The sequence below is a fragment of the Schistocerca gregaria genome, chromosome 3 (assembly GCF_023897955.1).
Source record: "Schistocerca gregaria isolate iqSchGreg1 chromosome 3, iqSchGreg1.2, whole genome shotgun sequence".
In the NCBI taxonomy this organism is placed as follows: domain Eukaryota; kingdom Metazoa; phylum Arthropoda; class Insecta; order Orthoptera; family Acrididae; genus Schistocerca; species Schistocerca gregaria.
In genome coordinates, this window is record NC_064922.1 from 204,966,828 (window position 1) to 204,986,048 (window position 19,221).

Here is a 19,221-nt window from a genome sequence, read left to right on the forward strand (position 1 = left end):
ATGAAAGTTTTTGCTGTGAAAGAGACCTTTTTCCATTAGGTCTTTGGAGAAAAACTGACATTTAAAGAGTTAGGTAGATCTACTTCAAATGTAAATGTAACAGCAGGAGGGCGTGGAATGGGGTTCAACGATTTCGTTCAAACTATATGAGAGGAAGCAAGCAGTACCCCTTTCAAGTTCCTAGAATATTTCGCCTGAGTGCACAATAGGAAAACGTAAAATGCTCTCTAAATATTTACATGTAGAGTATAAGGCACTTTTTAGCAGCAGTTCATGAACTGGCAGTGTAGCCCAATGGTAGTCTGCTTTCAGCAGTAACAGTGCCAGGATGTATGCTGCGTTCTACCAGTGGGACTCGTGTCGCTCATGGGTTAGTTTTTTCTTATATTCAGCACACTGTGGCAAACTCATATAAGCAGGACATGATAAAGATCACTGTTCAACTGGACCACACCCGACTATGTGCTTAAAAAGCTGAGCAGCACCTTCAAGAGTAACTCAGATAGGATCCATCACTTAGTTTGAGCATACATTTTTCCATCATGGCCAGTATCATTTATGTAAAGATGACGTATGTGGCCACATGTAACCACATGGTCTATAAGTATGCTGATGCTCCTAAGTTGAAACATTCCAATGGTCATATTGGAGCACTAATGGTGGACCATGCATGTCTTGGCATATGGATGCTGCAAGTATTTGACCTTTCTTTTGAAGAGCTGGAAGATGCTGCCAAGACAGATTGTCGACCATATGACAATATGATCAGCCATATTGTAGAAAAACGGCAAATTTTCGAAACTTACAGAGTCTACAATGGAGCACGCCAGGTGAAAGTCGACCTCTCAAAATAAGACCTGTCATACCTGTACATAGGTGGATGTCTTGCCATCATCATATACAACAGCCAACCTTGAACATGTTCTGGTGGAAGACAAGAAGGCCATGTTACGTCAGCTTCCCTTCAGCATCATTTTACAAGGTCTCTGATACAGGATGCTGATGTACCCATGAGACCACTATTCTCCCTCTCCATTATGTTATTCCTCCAACACCACCCTCCAAGAGTGGGAAAGGGGCGATGTATTAACGGAAACTGTAGTCATAGGAGGGCAAGACGCCACAGCATCAGAACTTTCGACTATCCCAATGACACAGATCACCAGCCACTCATGGTTGATCTCAGAAGAAGATGGATGGGGAAGCTAGAGTCGTGCCAACATTGTCCTTTGTTACAGATAATGAGGCACCAATGAATGTCCACCAAACATCAATACGGACGTCCATTTTTGTACAGAATGCCAACCTAGATGCCACAAGAAACGGCAGTGCACTTCTTCTGACGAACGCCTCGTTCGCACAAATGACCTGAGAGAGGACGACAGCGCTGATGGTGACCTGAAAGATAAGCTGGATGGCGGTACTAGACGATCGGTTCCCCATCTCAGTCATTACACTGGTATCATGTCACTCCCAAGCCAGACAATGGTATCAGACAGCTAGGACGACCATCCTGCAGCACCAACCAATGACACAGAAGTCCATAATGAATGGAATGGTGCATCAGTCCTCAGATTGACACCAGCTCTTGTGCAGTGGGCTGATGACACTGAGGTTTCTGACGATATGGAGAAGGGGAATTGGAGGGCTGTGGCATGTAGTATGCCACCTCAGACCACCAGCCCCATTAACCAGGGATGCAGACCATGATTTTCAGACATTGTCTAGCTCCTAACTGTCTGCTACGACATCTCCAACGGGCTGATCTAGACAACAGATCTTCCATCTAGCCACTATTATATCAATATAATCCAGACACAATGTAAGCTGTCCTTGTTCTGAAAAACACAAACTGAAGCAGATGTCAGCTTTGCCTTTTTACAAGAAGTCAATGTAACAAGCTTCCCTGACTTCTTCGATATATGGGTTGTGTTACAAACGCTTGCTTCACTCACAGTGGTGTTGCCATCCTTCTCCACAAGGCTTTGACGGCCATCAACATGTCATACCTCCCAAATGAGAGGGTCATGGCTGTTATAGTCTACACCATGCAGATTGTTAACATCTGTACTACTTGTGGCTTGGAACAACAGAGAAAATGATTGTGTTTCTTCACACAGAGGATATAGTACAACTCTGTCAGGGTCGACCTGATGACATAGTAAGAGATGGCAACTTCAATTGTATGCAGCACCTACCGACCAGCTGCTGTTCCATTCACCTTGACTGGAGCTCGAGACCCTTCCACTAGATCTCTATATGGTCGACATGTGGCTATACACACATGGAGATGGTCCCAGATTCACCCAACGTATCAGTAGTTCGTTGAGCAGGCTAGATCGGTTTTACATAACACATATCTTAATGGCGATGATAAATGTGCAGAAGGATGGTCTATGGTCTTCACCGACCACATGGCATATACATGTGCTATTGCCCTCTGTCCCCTCTGTGTAGTAAGAAGTTAACTCCCTTGGGAGATGAACACAAACCATTTCACCTCAAAGAATGCATGGATGCGTTGGAGACCATGTGGTACCAAGCTTTCGGCTGTCGCACTTGGCATTAACGTGATGGATGAAACGTGTCAAGCCTGCTCTCTGGTGGAGACTTATGGTGTACAGCAGGCGCACAGCAACATGGAGACGACACACGGTGGACTTTTATTATACCTTCCTACTAGAATGTTCCATTATGCCATCTTCACCAGATCAGTAGATGCTGGTAAGTCATTCTAAAGTTAAGGTCGTCATCCTAGTTACCCTTTACCCACACGGTTGCTCCATAAATACACAAACTTATGATGTGGTGCCTCACGAATGTCCTTTGATGCACCACGTTAACTTGGAGCGTAAAAGGTACTCGTAGACAACTTGTTGACTGACGACAACCAACTCAGAGACGTGCAATGGGACATTGTTGGAGCCTTCCATGGATATTACTTGCACCTCTATGCAGCACAGTGCACAGATCCTGTGATGGTACGCACCATTTCTGGATTACTCCATGGTACAGTTCGACATGATGTGACAATGGACTTATTGCAGGATGTGACGGAAGATGAAGTTCATGATGCTCTCTGTAAAGGGAAAACTCTCATTGGAGTTTTATAGGACTTCCCAATGACTGGTGATACCATGTTGGACTGAGATTTGTAGGGAATTGATATCTCCCCCCCCCCCCCCCCCCAACACACACCTGCCTGAGGCATTCCTCAAAGATCTGATAATGCAGATACACAAACCAAATACAAGACTACTGACGTTTGACAATGCTTAACAGTAACTTGAAAATTTTCACATGGCTGCTGGCAAACTATTTGCTATGTTCAGTCTGCCATGTCATCTTCAAGGACCAATCTTTCCTAGGAGGTTCATACAATCAGTCAGGTCCTCTCTGCATCAATACAGGGACTTCCTCTCCCTAGCACAGATCCAGTGCCTCACACACGTGCCACCCTCACTGGATTCCAGTCAGGCATTTCTTCATTTCAACCACACGGATATCATTGCAGTGCTATGCAATATTGTTTGATGCAGTCATGCATCTCCTACATGAGGCGCTGTCATGGGAACTCATCAATGGTCACCTGATGCCTGTATAAGATCCACCTGTCAGATTCACCCACTTGCCGTCTCAGTTGTGTGGATGTGGGGCACTGCTGCCATATTCTTTTTTCATTTTATAATATTCCTTGCAATGTAAACAATTAATTATAAAATTTGTATACTCAAATTTTTACGATGCACAAGACTGCATTTGTCTGATTCATGGAATAGAATTTTTCATCTGATAAAAGAATCACATATGCGCCAGTATGGTGTGGCGTTACACGTGGGATATATGCCATGAGGCCTATACCAATAAACACTGCCTCAGCTGTGGGACTGCAGGCAGTTGTGGTACCTTGTGTGCCGGATTTTAGCATATAACCTAAGTTCAACACCACACAATATTGCTGCACATATGATTTTTTTATCAGATCTGCACACATGATTCTTATATCAGATGAAACAATGTACCCCATGGTTCGGACAAATGCAATCTTGTGGAACCACTTTCAGGCCATGAAATATGTTTGCCTTCATGACCTCAGCCATGGTGTTCATTTCTGGTGTTACCTACAAGGGCAGTACCACGTCATTGTCCGCCACCCACAATATGGTCAATTTTTTTTTTTTTTAAATTACCTATGGATTGTGTTGCACCATCGACTGAGAAGCTGGGCCATCCCTGGTGAGAGAAGTTTATATGACTGATTATGTACTGTAACGAATGAATGTTGTACAACACAGTGGCTGATTGGTATCATGTAGAATGCTGTATCGCTTCTGCCATGAATGTTATTATTTTGTTTTTCATTTTTCTCCTTAGTGTCCCTCACGTGCTGGAAACATCATTTAGTTCTCCCACATTTAGCATGGCATATCATGAGTCTTCTTCTCCTTTGGTTTTTCAAGCACAAAAACACACCCACATTTTAGCTCTATGGCTGTAGACTGCGATATTTGTCTTTGTTTTTGGTTTGCCGTATCCTTCTTCCCTCCCTTTTCCTTAAAGTGTCAAGGAGACACGGTGGCAAGGCCTTGGGTTGTGATCTCTGGCTGCTGAGTGGCAATTTATTGGCTCAGGTTCCATTCCCCCTGCTGGCATCTTCCTTTTCATTTTATTCCTTGCAGTGTTAAATGATTAACTATGAAATTAGTATATTCAATTTATTACGATTACCACTTTTGTAAGTCAAAACGCTATGGTTAGTGGTAAAACAGCGAGCATAAGAGGAAATTTACTATGAGAGCACATGAAAAGAGTTGTATCTGTGGTTGTTATGTTCCCAATGCACTGTTAAGCTTTCCATGTTTGTTGTGTGGACACAGTGATGCATTGGGTACAGAAGGAGTGAAAGATATAAGCCATATTAATGCACCAATAAAAAACATAGCGGAAATCAAACATAATTAAAGAACATGCTTGATCTTAGTATATTAGCTAAAGCTAACATCACAACAATATTAAGTCACACTTATCATGTTGACATAGTGAAACACAATCTGTTCTTTACTTTTGTAATAATGTAAAACATTGGTAAAATTTTGCATGAGCCATCACTGATGCTCTGTCTCATTATTTTCTGCATGCTGGATCGTTTCACACCAGTCTTTCCTACAATTCTTCAGATTTCCTTGGATTTTGATAAATTATTCCAGAAACCATGGTGATATTTTCATAAGTAACTACAGTTTCCTTGGGCCAACATCCCTACAAGATCATCAGCCACGCTGCCTGTCCAATGGAATTTGGAAAAAAGCTTGTGAATTGTTTTCACATGGGGTTATTTTGAACATTAAATCGTGATTGAAAGCTGTTCCTTGTTGCAGTAGGGCTGTGGTGTAGTACGAGGGTCAGTCAAAAAGTAATGCCTCCTATTTTTTTTTCTACGTTTAATTGTCAAGAAATTTAAATGCAATTACATAGGTTGAAAACCACAACATTGAGGATCATTTTGTCATTTTTCAATGTAATCTCCGCCCATCTCTACAGTTTTGGACCATCTTTGAACATGGGCATGTATCCCAGAACGGTAAAAATCACAGCTCTGCTTCCTAAGCCATTGACGCACGGATGTTTTGACGGCCTCCTCATCTTCAAAATGAATCCCACGATGAGCTTCTTTTAGTGGCCCGAACAGATGGAAGTCTGATGGTGCCAGGTCAGGGCTGTATGGGGGATGAGGCAAAACTTTTGACAATCTCGTCAGAGGTGTGACGACTGGTGTGTGGTCTTGCATTGTCATGCAAAAGAAGAACATCTGCCATTGATTTTGTTGGGCGAACTCGCTGAAGACGTGCTTTAAGTTTTTTGAGGGTTGTGACGTATTGAACAGAATTTATTGTGCATCCCTGCTCCAAAAAATCAACCAGAATCACACCCTCTGTATCCCAGAAAACTGTTGCCATAACTTTCCCTGCCGATCGCACAGTTTTGAATTTTTTCTTCCTCGGCGAGCTTGTGTGACGCCACTCCATTGACTGCCTCTTTGATTCGGGTTCAAAAAAATGCACCCATGTTTCGTCCCCGGTCACAATTTTTTTCAGAAACTCATCTCCCTCCAAACGGAAGCGCTGCAAGTGTTGGGAGGCTATTGTTTTCCTTGCCGCTTTATTCTGATCGGTTAACATTCTTGGAACCCACTGTGCACAAACTTTTGAGTACCCCAATTGTTTAATAATCGTGATCACACTGCCTTTACTAAGAGAAATAATGCGACACACTTCATCTGCAGTCACCCGACGGTCACCACGAATGATGTCATCAACTTGCTGAATGTTGTGTGGAGTCACTGCACTCACCGGCCTGCCGCTCCGCTTTTCGTCAGTCAACGGTGTTTGCCCTTCAGCTTCCTTACAACGACGAACCCATCGTCTAACAGTGCTGACATCCACTGTCACAACACCATACACCTTCTTCAGTCTTTCATGAATGCATATGGGCGTTTCACCTTCTGCATTCAAGAATTCAATCACACAACGCTGTCTCAAACGAACATCGATGTCGGCCATCTTACAAACTTCTGCTGTGCTGCCACCTGTTGACACAGAAAGTTACTACTGCAGTGGATTGCAGAAGAAGGTTTGAGGAATGGCGCCAAATTCAAATTTCTCACTTAACTTAATTTTTTTAAGTAGAAAAAAAAATGGGAGGCATTACTTTTTGACCGACCCTCGTATGTGGTATTCAGATACCAGAAAAACGAGTTTTTCGGTAGAATACACGATTTAAACTGTTCCTTCACTACACTAATCTGCTTTCACGTTCACATTTCCACATGGCTACTGACCGCACTGACAATGACCGACAGTACTCTATTTATAGCACTATGAGTTGCGGTTACAGTACCATCTGTCAGTAGCTTTTCTTCAGTACCATCTGTCAGCAGCTTTTCTTACTATTTCGAAACCTCTGAACAACATATGTATAAAATTTTTACAGCTTTCATAATAAATATACCATTTATTGCAGTCATCTATTGACCTTAATTTTCAAGAGATTTAAATTTGAAATCAGTGACTCTTTTGCTGGACACCCCGTAGACACAAACGGCATTAATTGTGCTAATACTGGTTATCATTTTTGTGGTCTCGATAGCTATGATACCACGATGTAGGTGCAAGTTCTTAAGTTGGCACTACGACAGACACCGACAGCGCCCTCTAGCCGGCGCTGTGGGGCTCTACGAGCTCTGCTCTAGATTCAGCCCATTTGATAAAGAGCAGATGGCTGGGACACTTTGCTTCATATACTTTGCTCTACTTACGACGGGTTTAAGGCTTGCTCATCCTCTTGTAGATATAAATGCACCAATAAATCACTTTTACTTTCTTGCAGTACTGGCGTGTATTACCTTTTCCAGCTCCTACTCACTTTCTTCATTCGGCCAACCTTTCAGGTTTCAGGAGCAGACCCGCTCGCCGCCTTCCAGGCAGGATACAAAAATTTTTCAGGTTCAGCCACAGAGAATTCGTCTAGCGACTAACCATTTTTTAATAGAATTCGCAAACTCACCATAATGTGAAAGCATCATGCAATGATACACTCCTGTAAATGTAAAAAAGAACACATTGACACCGGTGTGTCAGACCCACCATACTTGCTCCGGACACTGCGAGAGGGCTGTACAAGCAATGATCACACGTACGGCACAGCGGACACACCAGGAACCGTGGTGTTGGCCGTCGAATGGCGCTAGCTGCGCAGCATTTGTGCACCGCCGCCGACAGTGTCAGCCAGTTTGCCGTGGCATACGGAGCTCCATCGCAGTCTTTAACACTGGTAGCATGCCGCGACAGCGTGGACGTGAACCGTATGTGCAGTCGGCGGACATTGAGCGAGGGCGTATAGTGGGCATGCGGGAGGCCGGGTGGACGTACCGCCGAATTGCTCAACACGTGGGGCGTGAGGTCTCCACAGTACATCGATGTTGTCGCCAGTGGTCGGCGGAAGGTGCACGTGCCCGTCGACCTGGGACCGGACCGCAGCGACGCACGGATGCACACCAAGACCGTAGGATCCTACGCAGTGCCGTAGGGGACCGCACCGCCACTTCCCAGCAAATTAGGGACACTGTTGCTCCTGGGGTATCGGCGAGGACCATTCGCAACCGTCTCCATGAAGCTGGGCTATGGTCCCGCACACCGTTAGGCCGTCTTCCGCTCACGCCCCAACATCGTGCAGCCCGCCTCCAGTGGTGTCGCGACAGGCGTGAATGGAGGGACGAATGGAGACGTGTCGTCTTCAGCCATGAGAGTCGCTTCTGCCTTTGTGCCAATGATGGTCGTATGCGTGTTTGGCGCCGTGCAGGTGAGCGCCACAATCAGGACTGCATACAAGCGAGGCACACAGGGCCAACACCAGGCATCAAGGTGTGGGGAGCGATCTCCTACACTGGCCGTACACCTCTGGTGATCGTCGAGGGGACACTGAATAGTGCACGGTGCATCCAAACTGTCATCGAACCCATCGTTCTACCATTCCTAGACCGGCAAGGGAACTTGCTATTCCAACAGGACAATGCACGTCCACATGTATCCCGTGCCACCCAACGAGCTCTAGAAGGTGTAAGTCAACTATCTTGGCCAGCAAGATCTCCGGATCTGTCCCCCATTGAGCATGTTTGGGACTGGATGAAGCGTCGTCTCACGCGGTCTGCACGTCCAGCACGAACGCTGGTCCAACTGAGGCGCCAGGTGGAAATGGCATGGCAAGCCGTTCCACAGGACTACATCCAGCATCTCTACGATCGTCTCCATGGGAGAACAGCAGCCTGCATTGCTGCGAAAGGTGGATATACACTGTACTAGTGGCGACATTGTGCATGCTCTGTTGCTTGTGTCTATGTGCCTTTGGTTCTGTCAGTGTGATCATGTGATGTATCTGACCCCAGGAATGTGTCAATAAAGTTTCCCCTTCCTGGGACAATGAATTCACGGTGTTCTTACTTCAATTTCCAGGAGTGTACTTTGTTGCATAACCAAATTGAATACATGGACTCAGCAGTGAGTGAGAAGAGCCTTCAGATGTCTTGTTACAACCTTATTACTGATTTGTCTGACCATCCATTATTGATGTTCCATTATACATCTGGCCAACCAACTTCTCTGCAGTGGCAAATTCTTGAACTATGCATTCAACATGAGCAAACAAATTACTAATGGTTCTATTTCCTTGACATCAGCAAAATATTTAGTTCACTTTCCCTTTATGCATTATTTACTTTCTTAATAGAAGGATCTTATTCATTAAATAGCAGCTCTTGTTTTGCTACATAACACACAGCATCGAATAATATTTTAAAATTTTCCCTGTCCATTTAACTTGTTCGTTGTGTTGGCTAATGTTACTACAGTGCTGTACATTTAATAAGATGCCTATTCTATCCTTTCCAAACATTTTTAATTGCCAAAGTGATTGAATGTCATTTTGTGATTTCGAATGTCATTGTTGCCCAACTGACAGGTGACTTAAATCTGAAAACCCATGTACCTTTCACGCCAATTATTCTCTGGAAAACAACAAACATGGTCAACAGAAGGTTTTACTTGAATCAGGTGAACCTGTCAACCAATCAGATTTTCATATTGCGAAACAGAAAATAATGTCTAGCATAATGTTCTTTTTTGTCCTCATGCTATGAAACTAGGTTAGGTGGCCATGACTTTGGTCTACCTTTTTTAACTAGTTTCAATTTTTCTTGTAGAATTCTCATGAAAAATGGTTTTTCTTGCAAGTGGTTCAGAGTTACATTTACTTCCATTGTCAGTTCTAAATTGGAAAAAAAACTCTACAACCTACCTCAGCATTTCAAACAACACCCTACATCTCATTTTAGATTATTAGAATTAAGTACAGTTCAAAATAAAAACCAAAAATGTCTTGGGGAATTTGTCTGGAATCCTCAAGTCCCATGTGTGAAAACGTCCTTGCCAGTACAAGTGAGAGGCTTAGTGTCTTCACTGCACACATCAGTGACGTCCAGTCGCAACCGCCTCCCGAAAACTCGAAGTTTATGCATCCTGCCGTCTCTCTCCCCCCCCCCCCCTCCCTCCTTCCCATTCCATTCTTGCCCACATTTCCTCAACAATGTGTGTGGCCTCGACGTGTGACGCAGAGCATGCTTCGTGTAGTCATTCGCCTGGATATGAAGGCGTGTAAGGACTCAAGTGTCGACCAGCCGTAACAAGAAATACAATCCATTCGACCAACAGGCGACACGTTTCTATTGATTCGCGGTGAAAGCTCAGTGATGCTGTGCCAATTGCAATCATAATTGACGATGTCGTCGGGTCAACATAGGAACATTAGGGATCGTGTGATGTGGAGCTCCATGTTCAACAATGGCCTTTGAAAACAGTTCTCCATGCATCAGCATTGTACTCACATATACGATATTGCAGTGCCTAATGCCGACTTACGATGTTCCTTTGCAATTGCATGCACGTCCGAAGGAACGAGCACTGCGGCGACTACAGTCGTTTGAAGTACATTAAATGTATTCGCATTTGCGAATGTCGATAACTATCCGCAGTATAGTGGAATGACGACAATGAAACTTTGTGCCTGACTGAGAGTCGAACCCGGGTTTCCCGCTTATGGTGAGCGGTCGGCTTACCATTTGGTTCTACGAACACAAGTTATGGCAAGACGCAAACTTCCATATGTCGTCAGCCAAGTGTCTACAACCTGCACTCGTACATCCATTATGTATGTTCCCGCATAGGGAATACGTTTTACTCGAAAGTTGCTCGCCTGATGTCGGCAGATTTGTGATCGGATAGCCAACTGATAAGGCGACCTCTCACGACAAGTGGGAAATTCTGGTTAGAGTCCCTGTCCGTCACAATTCATTGTCGTCCTTTATGCAGCTGATGGTTATCGGTATTCACAAATACAAATACATTTCATGTAAAACGTTGTACTTTGTCGTCAAATCTGCCACAGATAGCTTTCATCTTGTATTATGCAATGGGGGATCAATCGACCTCTATGTTTTGTGACGAGTAGACTTCGGACTTTTAGGTTCTAAAAATCTTAAAAACTGAAGTATTGTGAAAAGCGGCGCTCGGCATGTCCTTCAGCTGTCGGTGCAGGCTCCTAGTATAGCCGTCGCCTCCAAGGAGTTTCGGTCCTTTTGGATACCTCCTGCGCCAACAGGTCACAGCAACTTTCTCCGTTCTTTTCGTCTACGAGAATTTTGTGTCACAATTTACATCAATAAGCCACAAAGAAATCGCATAAACCTTTTAATTTATAATAGTATCTGCTTATTGTTGATTGATGCATAAGTTGGGGTCACATTCGTCTCCTTGTCTCATGACAAACGCCACGTAAATTTTGGCAGGTTACAAGGTCGATGTTAACGCTCGTTAGCGTAGTTGGTAAATATACCTAACAAGCATGTAACTGCATTCAGATTGTTTGTGTTTACTAGTTTCTAAATATATACTTATTGTCTACATTACTTATCATTCGTATTTCCAGTTATTGAACGAATTCGTCGGCGTTATGCAGACACATAAAAGTCAGCTGGTTCCCGCGATTTGTTTTTCAGTACAAATGAAAACACTAACAAACAAGTGGGGGGACGCGAGGGACCGTCACCACCATGGAATGGAGGCACAAGTCACAGCCAGTCAATGGGTGAGAAGAGGGCAGAAATTGAAGCATATTCATAAAACAGCAGCATGGGGGATACAATACAACAATGGAAGCCACGCATCTGTGTGTTTTCGAAAGGTACAGTCGGGCATGCGATGAGGCGTCTGTTTACTTCGTGTGCTGATTGTGACCACCTAGCGTATCCTATATGCCATCGACACCTTTCTGTTTCGACAATTTTTGGGGCGAATACGTATTATATTTAGAATTGTTAGTAGTGCCTAAAAGTCGGGGTATTTGGCGCCCCGGCTTGTCATGACACTCCAAAAAAAGTGAACATCCCGCGAAAATCGGACAGTTGACAAAGCTACACATGCTTGTTCACAGACAGTTGCAGTTTCAAGTCGAGCATACATACACATTTTGTATAGTGTTGTTCAATATGTCACATGTAAGTATCTCCGTCTTTCACATATACTGCAATTACACAGTAAACTCCTGAACCAGCTGTGAGCAGCAAGGTAGATTGAAAGATACCCAGTTTTCTTTCAATCATATATAGTTCCTTGTGCTATGGGGATAATTTTATGCGCCTCGCTGTTACACAGTTTGAGTCCGGTTTTTCGTCCAAGTGACATTGATAGTTGGGCCAGTCGACATCTTTGATTCTAAACGTTTGAGATGGTTAACATATATGTCATAATCGCATTCTATTGATGATAGTTGAATGTCTGCGCATGAGACAGATCTGAGAATGAGATTTTCACTCTTCAGCGGAGTGTGCGCTGACATGAAACTTCCTGGCAGATTAAAACTGTGTGTCCGACCGAGATTAGAACTCGGGACCTTTGCCTTTCGCGGGCAAGTTCTCTATCAACTGAGCTACCGAAGCACGACTTACGCCCGGTACTCACAGCTTTACTTCGGCCAATATCTCGCCTCCAAATTTTACAGAAGCTCTCCTGCGAACCTTGCAGAACCAGCACTCCTGAAAGAAAGGATACTGTGGAGACTTGCCCGCGAAAGGCAAAGGTCCCGAGTTCGAGTCTCGGTCGGACACACAGTTTTAATCTGCCAGGAAGTTTCATGTCAGCGCACACTCCGCTGAAGAGTAAAAATCTCATTCTGGAAACATCCCCCAGGCTGTGGCTAAGCCATGTCTCCACAGTATCCTTTCTTTCAGGAGTGCTAGTTCTGCAAGGTTCGCAGGAGAGCTTCTGTAAAGTTTGGAAGGTAGGAGGCGAGATACTGGCCGAAGTAAAGCTGTGAGTACCGGGCGTGAGTCGTGCTTCGGTAGCTCAGTTGGTAGAGCACTTGCCCGCGAAAGGCAAAGGTCCCGAGTTCTAGTCTCGGTCGGACACACAGTTTTAATCTGCCAGGAAGTTAGACTGATCTGAATTTACCGAGACGTACTACTGGGTGCTACAGAGATGGGATACGAATAAAACCCTCCCTGTTTCTGCAATTTTGCTGTATTTCCAGGCTATGAGCCTGATACTGCCACATTCCGTGCGGCATTGGTATCCGAATAATTAGCTTGTGCTGGTTGGGAAATTTGTGCGTCCCAGTCGCAACAACAAGCGGTCAGATATCATTATTAACGGCAGGCGAAGTGTAATGTTGTTTTTTTTCTTCCGCCCTTGGCTGTGTGTGGAGATAAGCGAGGTCATTTGAATCCACGTAGCTTCTACGTCTTTTCTAATGCTGTGCGTAGTTCTGAGTGTACGAACTACGAGCACTGCGAAAAACCTGTTCTTGATATACTACCTACGTAGACGTATGGAGCTCTCTCATTGGTCAAGCCTTCAGAAGACAGTCACGCCATCCGCTGTCAGTGAGTGACGTTGTAACCGTAAATAACACAGGGACACACAAAGCGTATCATATACACGTGCAGACATGATTAACTTAATCAAGAAAAATTTCGCGAGAAAATATTTCAAGAAAGATGTTAAAAAGTCACATTTTGCTCTTGTAAATGAAAGACTTTCGATTTCTTAGTAAGAATGCCCGGAATTTGCAGTAGTAAACATGTTTCAAGGCCTATACGCGAACATTTTTGGCTACAGTGATTGTTTGCGAATAGAAAGGTAAAGGTGGGCGAGCAGTAATATAAATGCAAGGTTGAAGCGCACTTGTGTACAACTTGCGATGAGTGCATAAGTGATGTTGCTGAGCTCAGTCGTACAGTGTAAAGATGTCTCTAAGCAAAAATATTCCTCGGTGCAGTCAGTGCATCTGTATGTCAAAAAGGTATTTGTATTTCTGCAGTAACTATCAGTAGCATTTAGTCAGTTATAAACAATATTTAGAGATAGGCTGAAGAAATTACTGTCATGATGTTGTTGTAAGCGTGATAATGCGAAATTCTTACAGGATTTCAGTTAATAACAGTCGTGTGCTTCAGGAAGTTAGTGAAGTATGGTTTATAATTTGGCATAGCAGTCACTAGTGCTACGAAAGATGATGATATGCTGTCGTCTTCAATGGTATAATCTAATCCGAATGACACAAATACGTGCGCCTCACTATCACAATTGACAGTGAGAATGTACGTCGTCTGCTGCAACAAACATGGCGAACAAATTTATTGTAAGCAAATTGAGGAAGGTGTTATTAGTGAACCAACCCCTCGCTTCCGTCAGTTGTTCACAATACCGTAATTAATTTAGGTTAAAGGTACATGTATTGATAGAATAGAGCTTATACATTGTTTTTGGGCTACGGCAGATGACGTTTACCAGGCAGAAAACTGTAACTTCGATACTCATGTCAAATTTGCGTAATGGTGACATTATTGTCTTAATATTTAACGTTATATTGATTGGTCACAGGTACACTGCCTGTTTTCTTCCAGACAATACGCCACTCGTAACCCCATTCATGAAAGATCTACATCAGTTGACAATGAAAAGCTGCTCGAATCTGCCTCGAAGGACATGCCCACAAATCATTGGAAACTGCTTAATCAACTGAAGGATTTTGTAACGAAGACACCCATTAACAAAGGTTTATTATTTGTATTGAATAATGAATGGGCGAAAGTTCTTCAGAAGATTCCATCACTTCAAAATCAGCTGAAGAAACAAGATACGCCGACCATATCACAGAGTTTGCAGAAGGTTACCACCAAGGAAAGCAGTACCCAGGAATTGGCAAATGTTTTGGAGGGACCGAACAAGAAGCAAAATGAAATTCGAATTACAGATTCGTCACAAGAAGTGCTGCCAAAATGGAAATCATTCAATAAAGCAATGTCAAAGGTATGGCAATTAGTAACACTGTATTCACAAGCACAGATATATGTAAATAACATGAATATGCTGCAAAGCCTGAAAGCCACTGCTTAAATGTAGCATAGACTAGTAAGTGATTATTGATTGGCTTGTTTGCATTATACACTTTGTAAAATAATGAAAATCATATTATTGCCCTCTGAAGACCTGTCATCATGCTACAACGAATATAAATAACTCTATTATACACAAACACTATGGAACCGTAGGAGTATGTTTATGAAAATGGGTCAGGAGGTTGGCTGTGGTCTTGCTGCAGGAACTGTTATGGCATTTGCCCTAAATGATTTAGGAAAATCACAGGCAACTTAAATCAGGATGGGCAGACAGAGCAAGCACTATTCTCCCAAATCGGAAATCAGTGTCTCAACAAATCTGCTCTGCTTAGTTAAGTTGGTTCCTACTGTACATTGTTCTCTTGATCATAAACAACTTGCCCAAAATATTTTATGCTAAAAACAGTTTTTTAGTGCACAAACTGTGTATGCCTGTTGGTGATTCCAGCACCAAGAATGTACATATCTCCATGTCGTCACATCAGTCCGTCTGGAAAATTGAGTTGAGTGAGATGTTGAGCTCAGGAGAACAAGGCATTACCATCTGTGCACTATAGAGCTGGATGTGACAGGGTGGCGGTGTCCTCTAAATAATCTTTGTGTAGTATGCTGTGATTTTGAAGCATGATTTAGCTGTCATTTCAAACAAGTGTATTTAAGTAATTTTTTTCATCACTTTGGGCAGTTCATTACACACCTTTGTTTTGAGTTTTTGTAAGTGAAATCCAAAAGTGACATTTGTTCCATGGGTATGGATAGAACTATAGTGAAACACTAAGTAATGTTTTCTGTGATACACACAACAAATTGATAATGTACTCACTTGGTGCATTAAGGATACCCAGTTTTTTAAATAGTTCTTTACAATGAGCGCAGTTACTGTTCCAAAATATTATTCTCACAGCTGATTTATTACAGTTTGAAACTATGTCAATGTTTCTGTCTTTGATCCCCAGAAAGTAATCCCATACCTTAGAATTTAGTGCTTGTAGGAGCAGTGTATCACCACAAGACAATGGCTGTTACTAGCTGCTGCTAGAACCCAGAGAGCATAACATGCTGACGACATTCTTTTTGCCAGTATCTTTGTTTAATTATTCCATGTTACTTGTCGGATCAGTTCATCTCTAAAAACTTAGTGTTTGTTACATAATCTGTGGGTTTATCATCTGTGCTCAGTGTGATAGTCGTTTGCCCCTGTTTGTGCTGAAAGGCATGCCGTTTGTTTTCCTTATGCTTATTGTCAATTCTCTATGTACAGCCCACTCACAAACATCATTGAGGGCGTCATTTGTCTTCCCTGTTAGGAGTTCTGGTGTTTCATCAGTAATTACGATGTTGCAGCCATCAGCAAATAGAACTTTCTCTCCATGTCTTAAACTGTCCTGAAGGTTATTGATATTTATTAAGAACAGAACTCAGACTTCACAGTAAATGTACTCCCTAGTAAAGTCCACTGTCAGCAAAGTACAGTGACTAACTAAAATTACAGTTGGTTTTTTCACTAATGTGAAAGTTTTGTAAGTATTGTAAGAGCCAGAGCCAACTTTTAAAGTGAATGCAACAAAAAGTGTGAAACATTACCACATACACTACTACAAGGATCTCTCCTCTATCAGATACAAGTGCTCACATTCTGCTTCATAATAATGTGTAATTATTTGGTTATTCAGTTATTTAATTATTCAATTATTTGCACATTATGCAAATCACAACTGTTATATCTTGATATGATTTAGAATGGGACAGTTTAAAAATTATTATTCACATACCTGGTGAATAATATGGTAGTGTGATAATTGATGAGTGTCTTAAGCCACTTCTTCTTCATACAGTGATTCACAATGAACTGTGAATCGTAGCAAGTCTGTGCATTGCTCGCGTAGTGATTGCAAGGAGAAGATTAGACTAATTACAGCATCAATTGGAGCATTTAAACAGTCATTCTTCATGCACTCCATACATGAATGGAACAGAAAGAATCTCAAATATACTATCTGATCAAAATCCAGGTGCCTCTTAGTCGAGCTTAATATGGGCTGTGTGCATTGTTTGCTTTTGCTTGAATCTGCTGGGGACACTGTCAGACGTGTCTTCCTCGATTTCAGAATCACTGAACTCATGTGACCAACCCATTCTACTAGTGCTTTTTGACTGATACCACAATACTTCCAGCCTCCTTTTATACTGGTGGGTCCACCTCTAAAGGCATCTAGTGGTCAATTCCTCATTATGTAGGGGGTATCTGGATACTTTTGATCAAATGGTGTAACTGATGCCATGGGAAATACCCACATCAATGCACTTGACAGTGGTTTGCAGAGTGTGGCTGTAGATGTTGATGGCAATAATGGTCTGCAGAACATGGAGACATCTAACTGCCTGACCATATATCAGCCTATCTATAACATTCATGTTCTTACCAGTATACACATAATTAAAAATATCCTGTTTCACATACAAATGTCTGTGTGCTGCTTTCCTTTGTAATTATAGTGTGAGAATTAACTAGAGAACTTAGGTTATAAGGTTATATTTTAAGTGAGGTTGTATTTAAAGTGAAACTAGTTATTGATTCTTTGGAGGACACCCACTAAAGGCATCAGCACAACAAAATAATGTTTAATTGATCAAATATCAAGAATTTCAAATAAAAAGTAGTAAAATTGGTTTGTGTTGTTAACCCAGACCCCATATTAAACAAGCACAAAAGCATTTCCCTTTAGGCAGAGGGGGGGAGGGGGGGCAGGTGAATGCCTAATTTGCAAACAGTGAGTGGAATGCAAGGGGGGGGGGGGGGGGGATGATATGTACTGTTAAATCAGTCACTATGTCTTCTCAGAGTGAAGGTAATATCTCACTATTATGAAAGCCAGAGAGCTGAGCATGAGATCTGGCACATGGCAGTCAGAAGTTCATGTTTACTCTCATTTACTTCCTGCACAATTGTAACAGTGTCATATTGTATAAGGCTTATAGATGTTAAGTTGGTAAATAAATTGAGTAATAATATAATCATAACATCATTGCGAGTAAAGGATTGTTGCAGTGCTGACAAAAGAAAGATATAATGTGAGAAAATTTGCCAAAACATACAGAGAATATTATTTCTCATATGTCAAAGTATGGGTTGATAGTTTTTTGACATTCTTGTACCAAGTGTTCCATTGCTTATTTTAGACAAACACCTGTATCACATACTACCAATTTGAAAAAAGAAACCTGTTTGGAAGAAACCTATATTTAAATTCAGAAATAACACTGAGAGGGACTTTTAAACCTAGAATACTGAATTTTGAATGAACCTGTGCTCAAAAAATTATATTTGGAAAAATGTTGTTCTTGTGGTCTTCAGTCCAGAGACTGGTTTGATGCAGCTCTCCATGCTACTCTATCCTGTGCAAGCTTCATCATCTCCCAGTACCTACTGCAACCTACATCCTTCTGAATCTGTTTGGTGTATTCATCTCTTGGTCTCCCTCTGCGATTTTCACCCTGTACGCTGCCCTCCAATACTAAATTGGTGATCCCTTGATGCCTCAGAATACCTGCCTTCTAGTCAAGTTGTGCCACAAACTCCCCTTCTCTCCAATTCTGTTCAACACATCCTCATTAGTTATGTGATCTACCCATCTAATCTTCAGCATTTTCCTGCAGCACCATATTTCGAAAGCTTCTATTCTCTTATTGTATAAACTATTTATTTTCCACGTTTCACTTCCATAAATGGCTACACTCCATACAAATACTTTCAGAAACGACTTCCTGACACTTAAATCTGTACTTGACGTTAACAAATTTCTCCTCTTCAGAAACGCTTTGCTTGCCATTACCAGTCTACATTTTATATCCTCTCTACTTTGACCAACATCAGTTATTTTGCTCCCCAGACAGCAAAACTCCTTTACTACTTTGTGTCTCATTTCCTTATCTAATACCCTCAGCATCACCCGATTTAATTCAGCTGCATTCCATTATCCTCTTCTTGCTTCTATTGATGTTCATCTTATACCCTCCTTTCAAGACACTGTCCATTCCGTTCAGCTGCTCTTCCAAGTCCTTTGGTGTCTCTGACAGAATTACAATGTCATCGGCAAACCTCAGAGTTTTTATTTCTTCTCCATGGATTTTAATACCTACTCTGAATTTTTCTTTTGTTTCCTTTACTGCTTGCTCAATATACAGATTGAATAACATCGGGGAGATGCTACAACCCT

General features: G+C 42.3%; 1 protein-coding gene across 4 annotated transcripts in view; it reads left to right on the forward strand.

Annotated features, from left to right (window-relative positions):
- The first annotated feature begins 12,950 nt into the window (after positions 1–12,950).
- Positions 12,951–19,221, forward strand: part of LOC126354138 (calcium-independent phospholipase A2-gamma-like) — a 59,444-nt gene continuing 53,173 nt past the window's right edge. The window contains exons 1-2 of one of the 4 annotated variants that reach the window (XM_050003536.1): positions 12,951–13,905; positions 14,510–14,915. In XM_050003536.1, the coding sequence (XP_049859493.1) occupies positions 13,850–13,905; positions 14,510–14,915 (462 nt within the window). In that variant the 5' untranslated portion in view covers positions 12,951–13,849. The other 3 variants (XM_050003535.1, XM_050003538.1, XM_050003537.1) reach the window with 3 other exon arrangements.